The sequence below is a fragment of the Malurus melanocephalus genome, unplaced genomic scaffold (genome assembly GCF_030028575.1).
Source record: "Malurus melanocephalus ecotype Western Australia unplaced genomic scaffold, MMel_1.1 scaffold_65, whole genome shotgun sequence".
NCBI lineage: Eukaryota > Metazoa > Chordata > Aves > Passeriformes > Maluridae > Malurus > Malurus melanocephalus.
Window position 1 is genome coordinate 2630582 of NW_026623297.1, and position 22939 is coordinate 2653520.

At 42.5% G+C, this 22939-nt stretch overlaps 1 protein-coding gene across 1 annotated transcript in view; it reads right to left on the bottom strand.

The window, feature by feature from the left end:
- The window catches only part of CAMK1D (calcium/calmodulin dependent protein kinase ID), a 203309-nt gene that overhangs the window by 94067 nt on the left and 86303 nt on the right, over window positions 1-22939 (bottom strand). The window contains exon 2 of the mRNA XM_057366458.1: window positions 19301-19432. Coding sequence (XP_057222441.1) covers window positions 19301-19432 — 132 coding nt within the window. The remainder of the gene's footprint in view (window positions 1-19300; window positions 19433-22939) is intronic.

The window sequence follows — 22939 nt, forward strand, 5'->3', positions numbered from 1 at the left end:
AAAAATCAAGCAATATCCCTCTCTGTAGGGATCCATGGGTCACATAAAGCTGTTAAAACGGTACAACAGCTATTTTAAGACATTTGTACAGAAAATATGCCTTTGCTTCTCACAGTCATAAGCTTCCAGATCCTCTGGCTGATCCACATAAAAAACCTTCAGAATCCTACTGGCACTGTTTTCAAGCTGCTCACTCTAATTGMTGATTACGTCCAGTTACCTTTTATTTCAGAAACAATCTTGTTGAAGTAAAAAAAAGTGAACAAATGTGAAACTAATGTAAGACATTTAGAGGCTGATTCTCCAAACGAAGTATTGTATCAGATAATTTAAAAGGAAGGTGATACAGTACTTYCTTGTGGTAGCATTTATTATTTGTTTAACTAAAGGTCAGCAAAAATAATAAAAAATCTGTTGTCTCAGGGACTACARAGACAGACTTCAGGCCTGGGGATCTGCTCCATTTTAGCAGAAATAAATTCATGTCAACAACCAGCACACTTTGCCAAAYACTTCTTTCACTTCTCCCACCTCTCTCTGGGTTGAAGGCTGYTGGCTAAACCCTCTTGCCCCATAACTCCAGTGTGCTGATTCCTTGTTTTCCTGACACCTTCATACAAAAGGTCCTCTACTTCTGGTCCCTCTTTTTTTCCCCCTGTGGATACTGAATGTCAGAAACATTGCTTATTTCACAGCAGGTTTGAGACAAGCAGGAGAAAAGGCTGAAGCCTGGAGCCCACCCACCTTGAAAACCTCCCTCCCAGCACCTACCTCTGATGGAGATTTCYTGACAGCACCATTTCCCAGCTATCCTGTTCTCTCCCCAAATCCAGGGGTATCAGATCTGTAGCAGTCTCTTTGGTTGTAATTTTAATTTTGAGAAATCTTAGCTTTGCCAATCTACTGAGAGTAAAGGAAATGTGTATTTCTCCACTAAGAGTCCCTGTTTATTCGAGGACATTTTCTCCCATAGTGCCTTATCTTTGCCATTGTTTCATGGTCTAATTACTTCCCTTCTGAGAACTTAATTTAATTTATCTCCTTGGAGTCAGGCAGGATCACATCAAATATGTAAACTCAGCTGGGCATGATATTCATACAAATAACAGCTCTGCCTGTACACAATTCCTGCCCTATCACAAGCAATCCCACTTAGAAAAGGGAACATGCATTTGTGAAAGTCACCATTTATTGCCATTATTGCAGCAATGTTGTACTGTGCAAACTCAAGCTRCTGCTAGCCAAAGCATGCTGCAGTTTCCTCTGAGGAAACTAAAATATTTTCGCATGAAGAATAAATAATCAACTCAGATGAGTCTGAACAAAGGAGCCTCTGACTGAATTCTAATGGAAGGAAATTGTTTAAACAAGTGTTTGTTTTCTGAAATGTTAACAGGCTCCTGGTGGTGAACTCTACTGATCCATACAGCGCAGTACAGCTAAAAATGGCTTTTTTCCCTACCTTCTCAGCTCTTTATATTCCTSTGCTACTTTGCTGAGTGTTTATTCTCTCTCTGCTACCCAAATGGACTGCAGAGATCATGMATGTTTTGATGCTGTCCAATGGTTGCTTTTTCCAGGCATGTTATTTTCCTCTTGGAGCGTGAGGAAGAGGGATTTATGTATACAAAATGTGTCACAGAAATGGCAGGAAAGGTCCATACAAATATGAAAAACAAACTCAATCTAGATAATGAGAAGACAATTTCATTTAATAATATGGCCAACTTTTAAAAAGTCTCAGATTTTTTTTAAAAAGTAAAAGCATAAAGAACATTTAGGAAATTCTTAAGAGACACCTAATAAATAATACAGAGTAATTAATAAGTCATAATATCAAACATGTATGGGAGATCTTCTAACTCTACTAATCAGCACATGGAATAAAAAACTGAGCTCAGATTGAAGCTGTTGTTGTTATCCCTCACAGAGGAGAGCTGTGAACGCTGTTGCCCAGGGCCTGTRACTCGCTCAGATYACTGCTGGTGGCATGGCAAAGGTARGGGATGGCAGCTTCAGAAGAACACACACAAGTGTTTATCAAATGCCAACTTGTCTGGTGGTCTGCCACTGAAACCRGATTGGCTTCATTTCCTTTTCAAGCTACAGAAACCAAACCAGCCTATTTGGAAATAAATATGTCATCTTTGAGACCAATTAAATTTTGAAAATTGTGACCAGGGGGAGAGGAGAGGATCAGAAGTTGGGCTTCATAATTAAAGCTGACTGCAATCTAAATTACTAAGAGATTTTGGCTCGTCTTGATTGCACATTCCTCAAGATAAAACTCTAATGACTGCCTGATCTGAATCTCGCTCTGTATCTCTTGTGGCTGTCAGGAGCCTGTTACAATCCCTCCAAATGGCAAAGATGGGCTYTTCCAATTTAGGCTGTAGTGTTCCCTGTCTTTACCCTGACAGGAGAGCCCTTTTCAGTCCCCAGCTGACATTACAAGTGCTCACCTGCTAAAACATGCATGGGAAAAAGGAAATAATAAAAGCAAAAAACGTAAAGCAGAGGCCAACTGATGAGCAAAAAAAAAAAAAAATTTGCAATTTAGACAGACCCCGATCCCTGAGATAAGAATCTTTCCTAGGAAATATCACACCCAASATCTTACTAAATTCAGGGCAGGCAAAGCAGCATGCCAAGTATAAAGACAAGTTGTTACAACTTCAAGACATTTTTTTCATGCCAGCGCCAGTTTGACATGTGTCCCACCCTATAAAATTATTTTCTATTGCTTCTTCCTATGTGATAGCACCTTTAAAACAGTAATTAGAGGACGTGTTTGTTTAGAGGAGGGCAAATTACTGCTTYGCTTCAGGGCCTGCTTAGCATGTCAAGTTAGCCTGGAAGCAGAATAAAATCATCAGTGAAAAATAAATAGTCTGTGTACAGTTTCATACAGAATGTAACACCTCCCTCAAAGGTGCTCATGCATCATTTAATGCTTAACACATTCCCAAGAAGCAGGAAATCATGCAGACAAGCATCAGCACTTAACCATTTGAGGGCAGGAATCCTATTGCAGTGATGTCTTTAGAAAGGCAGGACCATTTCCAGTTCCCAAAAAGGAAATGAAAAGACTTGGTCACACCTTGACTCCAGGGGAGTTCATTTGCCTTGCCCATCTGACCAAAGAGTTCATGAGAAACTGGGCTCTGTGCCTGGTTTCATTCTCCCCGTGGGTTGACCAAACATCCATGTCCTGCATCTCCCYACAGCACTGYAGCCTGTGCTGGTCYYTGCTCACCAGGGYATCCCAGATCWGATTTCAGKACTAATCTAAGGAGTTCATACACTAAATTAAGCTTATCCTATCCCAGGGAACATCTGCCTCCCTACCAGGCTCAGTTATTTCAGCAATGGCAGTCAGACACAAAAGATTTGACAGGTCCAAGGAGAAGGGACAAAGACTGATCCAACACTCTGGAAGAGCTTCCTGAAGGTGGGCAGGAGGACACACAGTATGTGTCTGGGTGAAATAATGTTGGGGTTTTTTTTCTTCTATAGGAATTACTATTAAAGGATATTAGTCCAGTGTGGSCCCACAATCAGCACCACGATCCAAAGGATTTCTAGCAATATCCATGTCCTTGCAACCGTCAGATTTGCTTAAAAACCCGTTTTTCATGAATGCTCTTCTCATACCCATTAATAAAACACTTCCACCTCTTCACAGGCAGAGAAGGATCTTTTTGTACTTCAGTGTTTGCAGTGTTGCAAACACAGTGCCAGGATACCATGGTGAGATATAACTATGAATTATGATGTTTAAAGAGATTTCTTTGAGGCTAATAAATGCACACATAAATGGGTTTATAATATGGTCCATGCCACAGTGCACATCACGTTACAGAATCACAGAATCACTATGKAAAAGACCTCTAAGATCACCAAATCCAACTGCCAGCCATGTTCACCACTAAACCATGTCCTCAAGGGTCATATCCTTATGGTTTTTGAACACTTCCAGGAAAATCAATGACAGATTGCATGTGGCTTTTCTGTTTATAGCAGACAAGTCAGTCGTGTGAGGAACAACACTAACTCCAGCAAAGGTATGCAAAAATCCTGGAGCTCTTCATCCACTATGCTCTACACACCCAATCCAACTGAAATAATTTGGGTTAGAGCAGAATTGCCAGCCAGAGACTGGACACGAAGGTGTTAAGGTATCTGATGGGCAGACACAGCCATGAAATGSCTTAGCCTTTCCTAAGTCAGAAATACCACACGCAGATTACAGAAATCACAGTGTCRTCTGCTCGGTGGAAGATGTCTCCTCAGGGCTTTCTTTTCAAGCAGACGGAACCACGGTAAAGGTCAGCATCGTTTACAGACAAATCTATTTTGTAATACATGGAGCACACTGTGCTCTGTGCGAGACGCCTCACACACAAATCTCGCTGCCTCGGATCGACACAAATCCTCGTGGGCATCTCCCTGCAGAGGGAGGGCAGGAGGAGCTCAGTCAAGCAGCAGATTTGCCATCCAAGCATCGTGCACATGAGTTAGCTGGTGGCACCATCACCTGAGCTCCCATTGTCCTGAGGGCTCATTGATCCCTGCCTGACTTTGTTTTGATTTAAGGAACAAACACTGGGGAGATTTGARCCCTTGTGCAAATCTTTCTCCAGCCACGACCACTGCCAGTATCTGGCCATGAGTCTCACGCGTATGGATGCACCTCTGACAAGGTTTCTTCTTTCTTCCTTGAAAGCAAGAATGACCTGGCACGTACTTTCACTTGGCTGTTTATAGCTTTTAGAACTTACCWGTAAAACTTCTCTGTCTATGAAGTACTAAAGGCGAGTTTGAACAACTCTAAGTTTGCTAGGGGATTCACAGTTCTTGTTCAAACTCTTGGCATTTGTGATCACTTTCAGATTTCTTTTCCATTTTAAGCGAGAAGCACAAAAACATGCAGCAGGAATTGACTGTTTGGGAACCTCTTCAGCATCCAAGCTGGAGAAAGTTTTGTCTCAAATCTTCTMATCTCACTCCATTCCTCCTCCATTCCCCCTTTCTCCTGGATTACACAATCTTAAAAGCATCCATGTAGCCATGTGTTATGTTTAAATATATTTTCTATTTAGAGTAATGTGCGTGTGTTCTGCCTCTGAGGGAAGGGGRATACTACAAATGTARTGATCCCARTTGAGGAGCATTTTTGGCCTGTTAKGGGACAATAAGTCCTATTGGCAGAGCTACGGAAAAGCTTCCAATCCCAACACAGCAGACTTGATGCAGTTTCTTTGATCAGCAGCATGATTCCTCACCATTATCAAAGGTAAGGAGGAGAAAACATGAGGAAAATTGTTTACAACCCAGCAAGATCAACTGCTCACAATGTTCCACTTTATTTATATTTATATTTTTTTATAATACAAGGAGAAGCACAGCACTGCAAAGCAGTTTTGAATTAACTGCTTTCTCCCAGCAATACTTTTGGCTTTGTACAACAGTGCCAAGTGYTGATATTTATATAACTCAGCAATGGTTATGATTTTGTTTCAAAAATGTTATTTCAGTGTGGCTATGCCATCACCCAATGAACTCAGGTGCACGTGTGGCTTCAGGACGAGTCTTGGGGAAGAGATGGTCCCCTCAAATGAAAAGTTTAGTCTGGAACAGGCTCAGAAAAAAACCTATTTTCTGAGCTTCTTYATCCRCTTTGGAGAAGGGAAACCAAGGCCWGGAYYAAGCATAAAACCAYGGACACCAACACTCTCAGTGGCACCAAATCCCTTAACATCAGCTTCTCCCTTGGAGAGTGGCCACAGCACAGGAATGGGCTGAGACTCCTGTGAGGCCAATTAAGATTTCTGTGAGCTCAAGTGCTGACTTGGAAAGAAAATTAATATATAGGGATTTTCCTGCCACTGGAGGTGCTTTAACCTGCTGCAGTTAGCGTCTGCTTTCTCCTGTTATTTTCTTTGGAGTTTTATTATTCATTTCTCCATGCTTCAGAGTGGTGATTTCCACCCAGGGGATTGCAAACCCTTGGGAATCTGTGGGCTTCACAGAGTCCGTAAAGGATAACTAAAAAAGTAAATCCATCATTCAGGAGTTTCAAATTAAATTGCTCTGGAGGAGCTGGCTCTGCTACTGGAAAAAAAATTAAGTACCTGCCTATTCAAATGGTTGAAAACCATTATTATAAAGCCATTTCCAGAATAAGCTCTCAGGCTTATGCTCTTTCATTTTCCTAAAATTAAGACACAAATCAGCCACAGCAGTCAGAGCACTGATTCCTCCACCAAAATCCCTCCTTTTGCCCCATTTCCATAYATTTCATGTCCTTGGCTATGGGTCCCTGCTGTGTCTCACCCACACAACATCAGTGTGCTCCGAAAATCAACCTCTCAGTTAACCAAAACTTACAAGGGGAATAAATTGATTAAATAAATGAAGATAAAAACTGGATTATCACCAGGAATTATTGCCAAATCAAGTGTTTTTTTTCAGGATTACCCCACTCTAAAAATGCATTTTTGATCTCACCATTCTCCCCATCAATGACCGCATGCCACAGGAACACTTCCAGTTACAGAGTTTGCATGAGGAATGTCCAAAAGATTCTCCAGGTACCCAGAGGTGTCTATAAAGAACCCTGCCATCAATTCTGCACAGTAAAAACTGAGATATTCTACAAAATAAGGACCTAAATAGGCAGAATATTAAAGAAACACGAGCTCTTTTAGTAAGTTGAGAAATAAACCCACAAGTAAATACAACTAAAAAAYTCCTGGGCAAATGAGAATAATAAAGTATTTTTCTGGAAGGAGTACAACGGGTGGTTTTGCAGTTCCAGTGTAGAAGCAGGAGGCCCCCATGAAGCCTGGCCACCTTTCTAACCATGAGTCAAATCCAGTTATCAAGATCTACATAGCATAAACAGATGAAAGAAGACATCCCTCTTGACGCAGGGGGTCAGATCAGGTGAGTGACTTTCTCCTTCCAGAACCAAACACGGGGTTTAAACCTGCTGACACACAAAGTCTAGTCCAAAATTAGCCTGAACTTTTGGGCAGTTAGGGTATTTTTTTTTTCTTGAAAAAGATCTGATAGTTTTTCACAAGGGAGCCTTAAAGAGGTTTCCAGGATGGTGTAAGACCAGCACTGAAATGAGTGCTCCTCTCAGGACTGGCATTTCTTGGTTTGTAGTCCAGGACTGGGAGGACTGTGATGGATCACCTATGACCAGCCCCAAGTGCAGAGAACAGTCATGGCCCCCATGGATTCAGCAGGAATAATCATGACACAGGAAATTATATAGCTGACTAATAAAACCCATGAGGTGTCTCCAATGTCTTCCAGACAGGGGATTCCACTGGGATCCAGATCACTGTCCTGTGTATAAACTTTTAAAAATGCCACTGGAGTGTGCTTGAGATACAGATGGGACAGTGTCAGCACAGGATCACATCTCTAAGGTTTGTAAGATTTCACTGATGCAGAGCACAGCCCTCTAACTCACTGACATCCTCTTTCTGTTATTTACTAATCTTCCCCAAACCATCCTGCTAATATTTTTACCTATAACAGCTACTCTAGGAGCGTATACAGCACTAAAATAAAACCAATCTAACTATGTTAAAATAAAATGGTGTAGGTGTTCCAGCTTGAATAGTCGTTTAAGGCTCAGCTATGGGGAAAGAAATATAGTGTAAGATTGCCAGAAATACTGACATCAATCTTCCATCTCAAGAGCAATTCAGAGTGATTCCAAATTTAGTTGGTCCTATTAAGAAAACAGCTCTTGGGTAAGAGTGCAAACGACATCATCATAAGAAAGAAAACCAGAAACATGTGCTTCTAATAGTAGGAGGAATTTTAAACAAAGTCAGCAATTCARCATCCTAATAGTAAATCAGAAAAAGGAGGGAAGAAAATCTCTGCATGCCAACCCAACCCTTTCAGGGGGAAGCTCAGTGATCAACTCCATTCTGGCCTTTCAGTTTCCAGAAGGAGAACCAATTTAATGATACCAGCAGGAGGAAGCCCCACTCCATAAGACCCGGGCCATGTTCCCCACTCTCATAGAAGCAGCTTTTTGGATTCCCTTGTTCCAGTTCTGTGGCTGCCTGGAGGGAGGAGAGGATACATGGCCAGTCCCTGGCAGATTCTCTCTCTGCAGGCTGAAGTTTCAGMCACAGCAACTGAAATCAGCAGCAGCACCACAGAACACCCAGTGCTCCCATCCTGATCCAGAAAGGGCACAGARCTGTCTYTGCRGGAAAGCCARGATCCTGTGTGGGCTCAGCTGAGCCCGCGTTGGGAGCACTCGAACAAAGAGCATCTACCTTTGGAACAGTAAATCCCATATGGGCTATGGTTGGTTTTTCAGACACATCCCTCCATCCAGGAGGCACTGGGGATGARGAAAGGAGGCTGTGCAGCACGTTTAATGTGCACAAAGCCCTGAGCCCACACTGCACAACCGCACGAGACAAAGCCCCGCAATCCTCATGGGTGACCTCAGCTCGGGCTTCCTTTCCCCTTTTGCTTTGGGCTGAGATTCTCAAGGGAGCCTCGAGGAGTCATGTAACCAAGTTCAACGACTTTGAATTTTSCTATTGACCAGAATAGCATTAGATCATGTTACCCATGTCTGTTTGTTAATGACGAGAGCTCATTTGCCCATGGTGGTGCTACATGGYTCGGACGCGTGTGTTGGACACCATAAATGGCAAGGACGATGCCTTCAAGACACAAACACTGTGGGACACGCAGCAGTTCCACTCAACAGCAATTTTCTCGGGAACACAGAAAAAACACAGAAGGCACAGTTGCAAACTTCACAAAAAATTTTCAAATTCCCTCCCACCAACCCACATGTACTAAATATACATCAGCCAGCCATTGCTGTTACTGTGACATAGAAAGGGGAGAACTGGCATTTCTGTATGAATGCTAATAAAAGCTACATCTTTTTGGATTGTGTCATATCCACATATTCGCTGTGGCTCACATAAGAGAGCATATATAAAACAAGGAAAAAATTCTTTCCTCTTTGTTTTCAATTAGAAATCCCCCATTATCCCCTTTAAGAGCAAAGCTGTGAACAGCCACTGTTTTCTCTTCTAATTATCAAGTTTACAGTAGACAAGGGACTGACCAGATTGCTTTGGTCTGGAGAGATGCTTCTTGACAAAATGTATTATGCCAAATGCTGCTGCTGCCTGTGAACTCTTCTGCTTTTGGTAGAGGAGAAAAAAAAAATCAAACAGCTGAGAAAGAACCCCACTTTTCAAWCCAGTATTTGAGAGCATGAGTTAACTACAGCACTCAGAGCCCAGTCCACCAAGGCCTGAGTCTATTCCAGTGGCCTGCAGGGAATGGCTGCTTAGCTGAGGCTGTAAAGATATGTATGTGAAAGTCCAAAAAGGTCGCAGTTTAATCCCTGGTGCGTCAGCCAAGACAGGAGATATCACAAAGGTATGAAGATATTTGAAGCAGGTTGTTATTTTATTTGGTGTGGACCAAAYAGATTATAAATAGAAATTTGGAGTAATCTCTGAAGGAGACACTGCTGGTGTGCAGAAACCTGTCTGGCACAGTTCACTGATATACATTTGTCAGTTGGTTTTGGTTCAGTATAGACCTGCAATATAGATAACATTATTTTCAAAAGCTTCCTACAAATATCCCTACTCAAACTTAYTGAACAAACTTGCAAGAAAAAGATATAAATTCTGCTATTTATATTTTTGAGTGCCTTCAAAGAAGAACCTCTTAACTCTAAGAAGGCTTCAATTCACCTGTGTCTGCATTCCTGGACAAAAAATTTAAGGGGTAAGTCAAGGAGGCAAAAGCATTCCTGTTTAATGTAATGCTCCATCATTTTCATTTGATAAAACCTCTGGCAAAGTAACCTGTCCTTAGGGAAATGATTTCATTGTCCACTTACTGATACAAATTGTCAGTATTAAAATTCACRCACAGGTTTCTGCACTTAGAGAGATTCAAGACCTGGGCAATATATCCAGATGCTTCTGACAGCCAGAGATATAGAATCATGGAGGCAAGCGAGGAAAATGTTAGGCTTTAGTTTGGAATCCAGTTTGATTAACAGGCTTWAAGTCCTGTAGTTACAGAAGCACAACCCTTACTAGGGCCACTCTTAAATCAGGATAAAGAAAAAAGATCTATTTTCATTAAGCCAATGCCTTACGAACATGACATGATTTGAAAAATTAGAATTTCTGATTTAAAAAAGATAATCAATGTTTAATTTGGAATAAAATTATCAGCAGCGTTTCCTTGGTCAAACTGATCACCAGGGCAGCCCCCAGACTAAATGAGTGTCTTGTATGTCTGTCTTTGTTAAAAAAATAAAGTCTGTAGCTACAGATATTTTTTTTTTTCACTTTTTTTCCCCTTCAGAACTTTTCCTGAACACAAATGAAGTGTTGTATGAGTAAGCATTACAAGAAACAATCAATATGTATCACAGTGGACAGCTGCAGACTTAGTTGGTCAAATACCAATTAATTTATGCAGCTGTCAGTTCAGAAWATTTTGGATATATTCCAAACACAGAGGTTGCTGTCAGGTTGAACCTGATGAAGCAGAAAGTGGGTTGGAGTGCAAACATTTCTTCATTTTATTATGGAGAACCAGCCCCCTTCTGCCAAACTCTGGTTTAAGACACCCAGAATTGTTACCTTAATGAGACACAAAATTGAATTGTGATGCATCTTCTATAAATGAAAGCAGGAGGTGTAAGTTGCTGAAAGAGTTGTTTTAAATTCACAATGAAGTCTCAGAAAAACTTGCCCACTGATAACATTACTGTCTTATTGCATACAATGAAGGCCAAAAATACAGCAATTCGTGTTTACAAAGCATTTTAATATGCAACTAAGAGCGAAAAACAGCTTTGGACAAGGAGTACTCACAAAAAGTGTCATTTCTGATAAGATTTYTGTTTCTACCTTCTTGAACAGACACTTCTGGAATACTTGTTTATCCTCCCTGTACATTCTGATCCACTTAGAAATGCATATTTGATGATTTCCACAGCAAGTGAGATTTGAGCTAAGGCGCAGCTGTGTACCTTGAGGATGCTTCCAGCTGGCCAGATGATTCTAACCTTGTTTTACTTATTCTCTTTATGCAGTGATTCACAAATTATAACTTTACCTTACCAATACCCCAGTGTTTTATGAGTTATTGATGTGGATTTTAATAGCATGGAAGTAAGATAAAGGATTATCCGTTGAGTTGCTTGGACTATGCATCTAAAAACTTACCCATCATCAAAATATGGCCACTTTGAGGTTAGAAACTAACTGGTTCCCAACAGCAAATCACAACAGCTTATTATAAAACATTGAATTCCTCCAGCTCATGTTTCAATACAAAAGCAGAGAATGAAGGCAAAATGCAAGGGGTTGATAATATTAGACAAGAACATCTTCACTTCCCTAATGCCATGAGACATTTAAACAGCTTYTGTACTTCTTCCAAATGAAGAAATTACTTCCACGGAAAAGAAACCCCACCTTATTTTTTACAAAACATTCCAGATTACCTATAAAAATTTTGAGAGGAAAAAAAAACAGAAGAGGATGTATTCTAACACAGTCACTTAGGAATACATCGAATACATCCTTAGCTGCCTTTAGACCCCAAATCATCCTTGAAGATGTGAACTGCAAGCACTGGAGACCAAGCTGTCCCTACTACCAGAGGCACCTGCTTGCAAATTAGGTAACTCTTAGGTTTAAACATGTGGGTGTTACAAAGACAGACTTTATGAATCCAGATTTAAAGCTGATTCTTTTATCAAACTTTTAGATTTTATTAAAAAGGCTTTGTCCATCTCAACAATTCTTTCCTTTTAGGTAACAGACGATGACAATATAATCAGATACTTGTACCACTGGAACACAATCATAACCATCKTCCTGAGTATTACATACTGGAAAATAGGGCAATATTCTTCAGCTAGGAGCTCTGGAAGGACCCTGGCTTTGTTATTCCACCTGTGCACAAAACAGGCTCCCCAGGGAAGTGGTCACAGCACTGAGCCTGCCAGAGCTCAAGAAGTGTTTGGACAATGTTCTCAAGCACACACTGTGACTCCTGAGGTGTCCTGTTCAGAGCCAGGAGTTGGACTCAATGATCCTTATGGGTCCCTATCCTTAGGGATCCTTATCCTTAGGATCCTTCCCTATTCAAGTCAGGATATTCTGTGATTCTGTGAGGCACAGAAGCAGACACCCCCTAAGCCTGACAAACTCATTCTGCTAGATTTAGATCCTTCTGAGAACAACTCTTTCTGAAATCAACTGTTACTTCCTTGAATTATTTTAAAAGTCAGAACATTGAATGACACTATGCTTCAATCTCATCCTTCCAACATGGATTTTGAGATGCGATGAGTCAGTATAAAGGATGACCCATTTTTTGAGATGAGTGTCAGAGTATGGGGTGACCTTGGAGGACAATAGTTATGGCAGTGAGATCTGGTAAACTACCACTACCACCAGAGAGAGGACAGGTGTGTCACCACCCAGCAATTACAGCGAAATGACTTGTCACACTACAACCTCTTTGTAGGAACAGAGCTCCCTGGGTGTGCAGGGTGTGAAGCCAGGCTGAGACACAGAAATGGCACACACCATCCCTGAGGCCTGACCCAGCAATCTGCACGTGAATGGAACTGTACACAACCAGAGAAGATACAAAGGATTCTGTGATTACTACTTCAGAGGGGATTTTTCTCTCTCATTTGATGTATTTTAAGGATTTTTTAAGATCCTCGATCTGTTTCCCTACATCTGCTTACATCTAATCTAGCATGAAATGCAATCCAGGCAGTCCTGGCTGCAAGTCTTCCCCTGCGAAGTTTCCAGCATCTTAGTGATGAAGAATGGTGTCAGCTTTGTTTCAGGTTTCACATTTTTTTTCACTCGGATGAATTCTTTGCAGCAAAACTATTTGCTTAGCACAGAGCCAACTGCTTGTGCCAAGGCAGAGCTGCCCTGTGCCATATCCACAAACACAGGGTCAGATTCCCTTTCTCCTGAAACCGGAGAAGGGCAATTCATCCAGTCTGCATCTCCTTGATCCAGGAGATGATCTCATGGTTTAGGCTGATCTCAGCCTCCAGGCATGCCCAACTGTCCCCCTGCCCTGARTTTTGCAGGTCCTGGCTCCTATCCACGCCTGCCTGCCTCCCTAGCAGGGATTTCTGCAGAAGTGCACAGCTGTAAGGGTGCCAAGGTCCCTCCAGGCATCCAGATCAGCCCAAAAGATRTATGGGGGCAATGATGAAGCAAATCCATGCACGGTGCCAACAAATATATCCTTGGAAAGGCCCTACCATGACACCACTGACATCAACATCATTAATGGCACCATTGGGTATCACCCCTTAACTGGTGGCTGCGTGTCTGAGTACCCTGAGCCATCCTTGGGGATGCAGAGCCCCACTGGGGAGCTGTTTTTTGGGATGCCCTGGATTTGCAGTTGGCAGGGCTTGGAGCATGGCAGCACAGGGAGAGCAGAGTCAGCCTTCTGTCACCCCAGCACAACTGCAGTGGCATGAGCAAGCCAGGTTTTAACAAGTAAATCTACATAAAAGCTTTCTCAGAGAGTGATTACTTAATATAACAACCAGCTGTCTCTTCAATTCTTGCTGAGGCAGCCGATCTTCTCACCATTATTCACTGAGGAGAAAAAAAACAGGGGAAAAAATAAAAAAGCAGCAAKCCTGTTTTGTTTATAGAGTAAGAAAAGCACCAGAGAAATGATGATACCTGACAGAGATGTCAAATGGTTTTTTTTYWKYTTTTWWATTTCCTAACCRTCCCTCCATTTCTTCACAGAAAAAAGAGCTCTTACTGCTGGGGTGCAAAGAGGTAATTAGCCATTAACCCCGTAAGGGTCAATCCCACAGCTTTTTGTACATCAGCTACACATTACCATCACTTTTATGTTGGCACTTATCAACACAGGATCTGAATGTCTTAAGTTCAGCTGGCCCTGTACTCTGCTGTGTAACCTTGGACACAAAAACCAYAGGAGAACATCAGTGGGCACCAGCAGAGCCTCCAGACTGGGAAACTGGAGTCTGGGACCACCCAGGCCTGCAAGGGTGGTTTTTGACCCAAAGACAGCCATGGCTTGAATAGATGGGTCTGTCCCACAAAGTCATTCAGGAATGTTCCTCTGAATTAATTAAATGCCTGAATTTATGTTAGGGCACATTAAACTTCTGCATGGCCAATTTTATTCAGAATTAATGTAGCCTTTGATTCCGAGTTAAATTGCACAGAAGAGTTTAATAAGAGGTAACTAATGGGTTTCAAAACTAAATTTGGATTCCTCTTCCTGGAGGCTATTGGGTCAGCTCCGGAGGGATGGGGCATAACAGAGACAAGAATCTGGGACAGAGAGGTTTTACAGGGAGTTTGTCAATGGGCTGCTGAAAAGGAGCAAAGAGGTAAAATCTTTTAATTAYCCCTGCAGCCTTCATGGAAATCTTGAGAAGGGGTGATTCTTCCACCTTTTTTATCTTTAGCATGAGGAACAGTGCTGCCTCCTGGCAGGGAGCAAGGGGCCCCTTTGACCATCAGCTGATGGAAGAYCAGGAGCTCCCACACTTTCACCGACATTAGGAAAACATTTCATTGCTGTTTTTTGTTTAGTTTCACGCTGGGTAYAGCCCTGACCTCCCAGACTCTGCAGGAGGATGCCTCCCCTCCTCTCTCCCTGCAYTTTATCCCAGCAGCAGCTCCTGGCTGTAGGTGCAAGCATATAAGGAGTGAGGCAGTGCCTGGGCATGAATCACTGCCTGAACATCCTGTCTCCMGAGGAAACGGGGATGGAAAGCTCTGGCAGAAGTTTAGCTGACTTGCTAGGAATTGTTCACTCTGTTTAACAGAAAAAGTAGCCTCAGACCTCAGGAAGGCACGGATCTGGTTTGTAATAAGAAATTTAATGATGCCTCTTCCAGAGGATCTAGGATAGAAAAAGGGAGGGGGAGAAGGTAAGAGATACTTAAATAGTTTAGAAATTATTTTTAAAATTCCTGTTCAGCAGAAACTGGTTAAAGCAGAGTATGATTTGCTAGCTAGACAGTATTGCTTAACAAGACATGCACATTACTGCCATTAAGCAATCAATAAACCTGGGTGCAAGGGTACACACAGTTTATTGTTCCTCCCCTTGCTTGGCTCTGACTCAGCACTGAGTCTACGACTGGGCAGGTATTGCCCAGGCAGCAGAAAGTTTCTTGTAATAAATAGTGGTGTAGCCAAGAAAAGAGAAACCAAAAACCAACCCCACAAGCAAATCATGCATATTGTTTTTCTATCTGACTTATAAGCTGTTTTTTCCCCTATTTAACTAGAACCTCAAACTACTGCTTCTCTGCAGACCAACTCTTCAAACCATGCACTGCCTTCAAGAACCTGTCTAGCAGATGATTCCTCCTTCAGCGTGTTCACACCTGCACAATTACCGTAAGTGGAAGAAATTTCCTCCATTCTACAGCAAATAATGGCAAGGATTGCATTTCTCTTTCTGCCCAAAACCAGRACACAGTTGCTTCCAGAGCAGGTTATGAAASCCCCTMCATGTCASATCAGAAAAACTCTGTCACACAAARGCAAACATGTGCTGYTGTTGCTGCAGCTGTGACARTCCAGCTCCAGAATTCCCATTTTCTTCCTCAAACAGATTCTAAGCCATTCTAAGCATGTTTTCCACATCCTAATGTGTTAGTTTAAGATGTTAAGAAAACTCCCCTCTTGACGTGGTACAAAACACAGGTGCCCAGTGGGACTCTCAGCCTTCTCTGAAGCATCCAAGCAAGGGGAGCTCGGCCTCCTCACCAATTTTACTGAACTAACAATTGTKTGAAATTAGGCATATGTGTAAAAGCTCTGTCAGGCCCAGGCTCCTGGATGAAGTGCACACTCAGTCTCTCCCAGCACATCACTCGACAGCGAGCTCCTTCCCACTCTGTCCCCACCCATGGGAGTCTTTGGGGAATGTTGCCATGGATTTCCACGGGACACGAAAGAGTCCATATTGGAAGAACCCTGTTAAGGTTGCTAGGCGTAAATATTGACTTAACGGCTCTTCCGCCTTTTTTCTTTTTTAAGAACAGATTTGTTGGCCATGGCTGGAAAAATAGAATTATGGAGTATGCATGATTCACTCTGGCACTCACACAAACATGCAGATCAGTTGGCTGGCAGCTCGGCTCCGCTGTTCGCAGAACATCGCTCCTAAAATGTGTCATTTTGTTTTGGCAGCAGCAGCATCCAAGCCCACAGACAGAGCGATAAAATCTCCTACCTTCCATGTACTTCACACAGGGGTCACTGACCTCACCCTGCATAGAATATTGGATTAATACTCCCAACAGCTTTTTAGTTYAGACACACAGAAGGACTGACAGAAGTTTTGGTTTCACGTGAAGAACTCGGCTCAGAAACCTCCCCTCTCACACCCACTCTGCTGGGTCTGCCARCACAAGAGAGGACAGGAAAGTAACTGCAGGTAAAACTGTTTATTCAAAAGCCTTTTCAATAAAGGCAGTTTCACAGGTAATAAATATTGAGACAGACAATAACTCTTGTGCCACAAGAAAGTAGCAAAGGTGAGAGGGGACTCAAGGCTTTTTTTCACTGGATTCATGTTTTCATCACCAGGCTTTACTCCCTACAGTAYTCCATGCTCAGACTTTTAATCCTGAATGCAAAAAATGCTCCTCAAAACATTACACACGCAGCATCACTCAAACTCTCTCCCATATTGATTYTGCCAGATCTGAATGATTTAGCAGGACTAGCAGGGGGCTGAACCTTCACCAGAAATGCCTGAGGGTACAAACTATATGGGACACTGTGGGTAATGACCCTGGACATGCCAGCACAATCTCTGACTGTTTCTAAAAATCCACTCACCACTCACAGGRGCATGAGCAGCTCACCTGAGAGCTGGCAGAGAGCATATTCAGGATTTTCTACCAGACCCCAATTTGACACACAACTGCAGGAACTCAAGAAGAGTTGTTGCATTTCTCAACACTTGGCAGAGGTCAGCCAGAAAGCACAGAGCCTCTCAGGAGGAAAACAAAACTCTAATGATGGAATATAGGAGGAGAAAGTCCAGTGTAAGATCTCTGAAGGATCTCAAGGAATCTGTCTGCATTTTAGACTTTGGGACTTTCATCCCATTAGAGTTTAAGCACTCTCAAAGACATAATGCAAAACCAGGCAGGGAGACCRGGATCAACACATGTGCAAATTTGTATTTGCTTTGCATCCATCCTCTGTGTCTCTGCACCTTCCCCTYGGGGAACAGGGACCAACTTCTCCTGCCAGGCATCCTCTGTGCACATCTTCCAGAAAAGGTGTCTCAGGGCATGGCCAGGGCAACTCAGAGCTCTGAGTGAAGCCCAGGGCTCTGGAGTCCCACCCAACCATTGGACAACACAAGAACTGGCCATCCCCACTCAGTGCKAAACTGTGAAAAACAAAAGTGAGGGCACTGAGATGGAGCTTAGCAACAGCTGCTCAGGATTCATTCARCCGCTCTCAAATCTATTTTTACTGATAGTTTTTGAAGCAGAGAATTCACTGAACAAAGAAACAGGTTGATATCCCTTCTTCTCAACTGTAGGCAGAATCTAGTTTGTTATTTTCTAAACGTTTCCTTGGTGGCACAYACAAATTCCGTGCTGCATCTGCAAGCAAGGATGTCTATTTTCAGMATAAAGACAATGACAGGCAAAGTTTGTATTAGCAACAGCTAAGTAGAAGACATCAGGAGATAAAAAAGGGAAATTATCTTTTAAGGTCTTAACAYGCATAGGACAAGAGATTGAGTAGATCTAATTGCATGAAATGAAAGGAATTTTCTGGCCACTCAGTCTCCACCCTTGCAGCTGGAATAGCACAGCCTGGGTTCTGCCTCCTGGTTTCTCAGGAAATTGTTTGCAAGGAACAGAAACATTTCCCAATGCAGAAGCAAGAAATAACCCAAGTGATTTCTCTGCTCCACYAGCTCAGGCTCAAGGCTGATGCAARGCAATTCTTACCACATGTCGATACTGCAGCTSTTACACCCCACACAAGTACCAGGGGACAAACCCAGAAACATAAAAACTTTAAAGCTGTGGTTATTGGCCATTATTGCCTGGTTACAGAGATGGCAACGGTTTAGTTTTATGACAGGTCCTCAGTAACTCTACACAGGAAGACAAAATGCTGCATTTGTCACTGGTTTACATTGTACTGACCCGAGGTGAGCCCAACAATGGGAAGGCACTGCTACAAATAGCTGGAGCTCTTTGGAGCCCCATTTATGTCTCCCCATTGAAAATGATCCCCTCTGCCTACTGAGATGTCTGAATTTGTCCTTGAACCAGCTYCTTTGACTTAGACTGTCTGAGCAGTTAGTTCATCCAGTTTGTTTTTAGGATCTGTTTTGTCACATGGTGCCCAGAGGATCAGCCATCAGCTCTGACATGACCAAGCACTGGGTCAAGAAGTGCAGCAGGAATCAGTGCTCCTGTCCAGTGTGGAGTCAGTTCTATACAGCTGGGCTAACTGTAACTCAGTGAGAGGAAAATGTACGTTCAGATGTTTAAAACAAACTACRTGAACCAATCCTAAAGGAACCAATCTCTTTCCATTTCGCAGTATGAATGTCAAGGGTGGTAAGTTCAGATCCAAATGTCTCCGGTCAAGTAAGATGAATCATGCCTTCAGGGCATAAAATAGGGAAGAGGTAAGGATCAAGCCTCTAATAACTACAATAAATTCATAGCAATTGTGAAATGCTTTTTCTTATCCATATATTACAGTCACATTCAGGAAAAAACACCCCCACCTTCCAGAAGTGGCAGAGATATCCCTCTCTGTGGCACAGGTTAACACCATCTCCTGTGACAATCCATAGCATGCAGTAATTTTAGAGCAATTAGTAAACAGTCTGTTTYAAGCATTTAAAAATTATAACCCTGCTCCTGCTCACCTCAAAGCCTATGACACAACTGCTGACATTCTTAGTGGATGAGGTCTTTTTATGGCATCATGGACTCACTCCAGCCTAACTCCTTCCCCACTTTACAGTTATCTGATTGCATACATACAAAAGAGAAGAAGAGCATTTCCCAAAAGATTTTCAGCACCATTTAAATTCGTGTCATCTTGTCTGTCTGTGATGGGCTGAACAACTTGTCAGTCACATTTGTCAGTCACGGTTCCTCAAATGCAAGAGTCTAACTGATGCCAAGAGGCAGAAACGAAGGTCTGGTACTCACTTTCTCAGCACTGCGATTTCATTCTCTATGCTGCTCTCTTTTCCCTTCAGCGCCTTCTTGGGAATGCACTTGACTGCAAAGAGTTTCCCACTCGCTCTCTCTTCAGCCAAAACAACTTCGGAGAATGCACCCCTGAAAGAAGAGAAGAAAAACCCTGGTTGAAAGTGATGCTTCTTCTTTGAAAGCTGTGAACCGAAACACAACCATGGAATACAGTTCTGGTGTCCTTTGGAAGCTGCTCTTGTTAAACACAGAAATGACATTAAAAACATCTTTCTTTGCCTTTACAGACATATGGAGACATTTGTGCTCATGCAAAACATTAAAGGCTTACCAATCACAAMAATTTTAATAAAGAACCACAGTCCAGCGCAGATATGAGCAAAGCCTGAAAATGAGAAAGTACCATTTCTGCACACAGGGGCATGGACCATAATTTGGCTGCTGACCTGGGGGATGATGTACTTTTCCCCTTTCTGAAGATTTTTTGGGATTTAATTCACAAAGCAGCACGAAATCCCCAGGACTAAGTGACACACCAGTGCCAGGAGTGCTCCCAGTTCCTCTGTCACCACAAGAGGTCAGGGCCCCACTCTGGTCCTCCCTGGSTGCCCAGAGTTTCTCCTCACTGTTGGATCAACCCTGACTCAGACTGTGTCAGAATTTCTCTATGTGTACAGAGTTATTCCACAACACAAACTGATGTGTGTAACCACTAAAGAATTGGATTAAATCACAAGCCCAAACACTGGCCTTTGCAGCAGCCTCCCAATGGTCACCCCAGAGAGGGTTACACAAATAAAGAAACATCATCACAGCAGCCAGTCACTAATTGCCAAGAGTGGGCAGTGCCTCTCCTTCATTAGGTTATTTCATAACAGTGAATTATTTCTTACACTGTCAGTGCTTCCTCCCAAGCTTCTGGACCTGACTGAGAAGAGGAAAAATGTTACTGCCAGTGCTACACACACTTTTTTTTTTTTTTTTTTGGTTCCCAGAGGTTTTTTTTATCATTTAGGCAACATTGAGACTCTGCTACTCTGGACAGGTTTTGCTGGGGCACTTTAGGTCCATCCTTATATTCCAGAACTTGTTACTGCTTTAGTGGCAACATATTGGGCAAAAGAGAGCATTGACCTGATGAAGAGCAGCAAATCATTGCTCCTGTCTATTAAAACCTCCTCCTGATGCACCCACTTTGCCCAAGAGAGATCAGATCCGAGGACTTATTTAACACAGGTGAAGGATCAGGTTTAGCAACTTGGTCTAGTGAAAGGTATCCTTTATTCATGGCAGGAGCTTGGAATTAGACGATCTTTAAAGCTCCTGCCARCCCAAACCATTCTTTGACTCTATGATGCACCAGCTGCAGGTTTGTATTTTATTTGTGCAAAATAAAAAARTCCTTCCTTTATTATTTCTTCCCCATCAGCAGATTATTCTGCTCTCCTATATAGCTAATGCTGATAAATAGTGCTGAGCAAATCCAACCACACTCCAGCCCGCCTTTGAAAGGTTAATATTTGGTCACAGCCTAGTTTGGCTACCACCAACTTTCCCTGGCTTTCATTCCCAACAACTGCTGCTTATCTAGATATTGGTGGATTAAAAAAAGAAATTTCCTCTCCTGGGCAGGCTCCTCCTCTTTAAGTCATGCACTTGGATGACACAACCAGGATCTGTGACCTCACCAGCAGCTCCTGAGTTGCAAAACAGCCACATGAATCATTAAGTGGGTAAGCAAAAGGAAGAGGYTGCTGCTCTGGAAACCAAGTACCTGTTTACCCAGAAACGCTTTTGTAGCCAACAGTGATAGGGAAATAGTGATAGGAAGTTTAGGAACGGATGAAAAAAGACTTTTGCATGCTGTTATACAGCAGTTGTTTCACAGCTTGTCTACATGGGGCAGTGATCCTCTGAAGCAAGAATGTTTTGCCTTATTTTTACTAAAAAGGACAGACTATGACTGCATTTATGCCTCTTGGAGCAGCAGAATGATTCACTGTTTTCTGCTTTGTGTATAATCCACCACARCATGTCAGAGCATCCCAGGCTCCAATTTAGGGTCCACACAACTGATCCAAATGGCTCACACAAATAAGCCACCCAGAGTGTTTTTAATTGTGTTCTTTGCTTCCCTGTTATCGACAGACCTAGCCATTCGATTTACCAAATAAGGTTTTCATCCTGACCCTCATGGTTTGGACAGCTCAACCAGAAGTGCAATAAAACCCTTTTGCTGGAAAGCCCTAAGACCTCTCAGTGCTTACCAGCTTTGGCTGATGAGCACTCAGAGCATTCAGAAACTCGTAGGGCTGCTCCCAGCTATATTTCATGAATCTCTTAAGTCCCATCTGCCTAAACTTTCACCACTGCACTTCACTCCAGCTGTGTCCTGAACAAGCTCCTTGCCTCCAGWTAAATGCTGTTAGAAGCTGCAATATTCACACCAGTGGTTTACTGCTCRCACAGGTCTCCCAGTGTTTACGATATTATAAAAACACAGGGAGCTCCCATCCCAATCTGTGTTTCATTGCTGAAATTAGACAACAAAATCATGGAAATCCCCTTATTTTCCCTCTACACAATAAAGCCAGCTTTGCAAAATGCCTCTATTTCAGCTGGCTCCATCATTTAGCTGGATTTCCTCCTCCACAGGACTGACATGGTTTCACGGCTTGGAAAGAGCCTTTGTGAATTTAAATGAAATTTTTTTGGGAAGGTCTGAGATACACATGAAACCAATTCCCTATCTCCTTAATAACCTTTCTCATTAAAGCATAAAATAACCTAAAGCTCAGCTAAAGTGTTTGGTCACATGTCAACCCTGGGCACTGACAGGGTGCTTTTTCACATTGATTTTTTTATGAGGCCATGGCATGAAATTGCTAATGYTGGGAAGAGTCCCCGGGCCATGGAAGGGGGAGAGATGGGGTGGATCTGCCAGGAAGGCAGGAGGGAGATGTGAGGAGGCAGAAATGGGGCAGTCTGCACTGTCCTGKGCACTAAAAATGCTCACAGAGCAAGGGAGGGGGGCAGAGCAACAAGTCAATGCACAAAAGAGAGAGAAGTGAAGTGCTGGGAGGAAAGAGAAGGAAGGAAACAGATGCAGATAGGGATCAAAGTGTTAAACAGAGAGTCAGAAATACAGGGCAAGAAGAAAGAAATGGGAGGGAACATCAGAAAGGGAGAGGCAGCAAAAATGCTCCTGGAGTCTTCTGGAGTCAGGGGAGAGTCAAAAATAATACTAAATAGATGGGCAAGCAATTATCATAATTTCAGCTGAATTCACCCACCCTTCATGACACAACCCAGCCCCCACTAAACCCCTCTTGGCTCAGGCACGAACAGGTAAATACCAGAGAAAAAGTCACAGAATGACAAGGCTGCTCATTTTCTTGCTAACAGCTTCAGCAAATCCCCACCTCCTCAAAAAAGTTGCCCAGAACTACCAGAGTAGCAGGCTTGCTAAAGATTTTTTTTTCCCCAAAAGGAATTAATATTGCCTTTAAAATCATGATATTAATGAAGGAAGCAATTTATCTCTAAGCATTTATTGCAATTCTTCACTGAAGTTTAAAATTAAATTTCAGCTGTGTACAAGGTTTTGTAAAGAAGTTTGGGGTTAGAAAATATCGC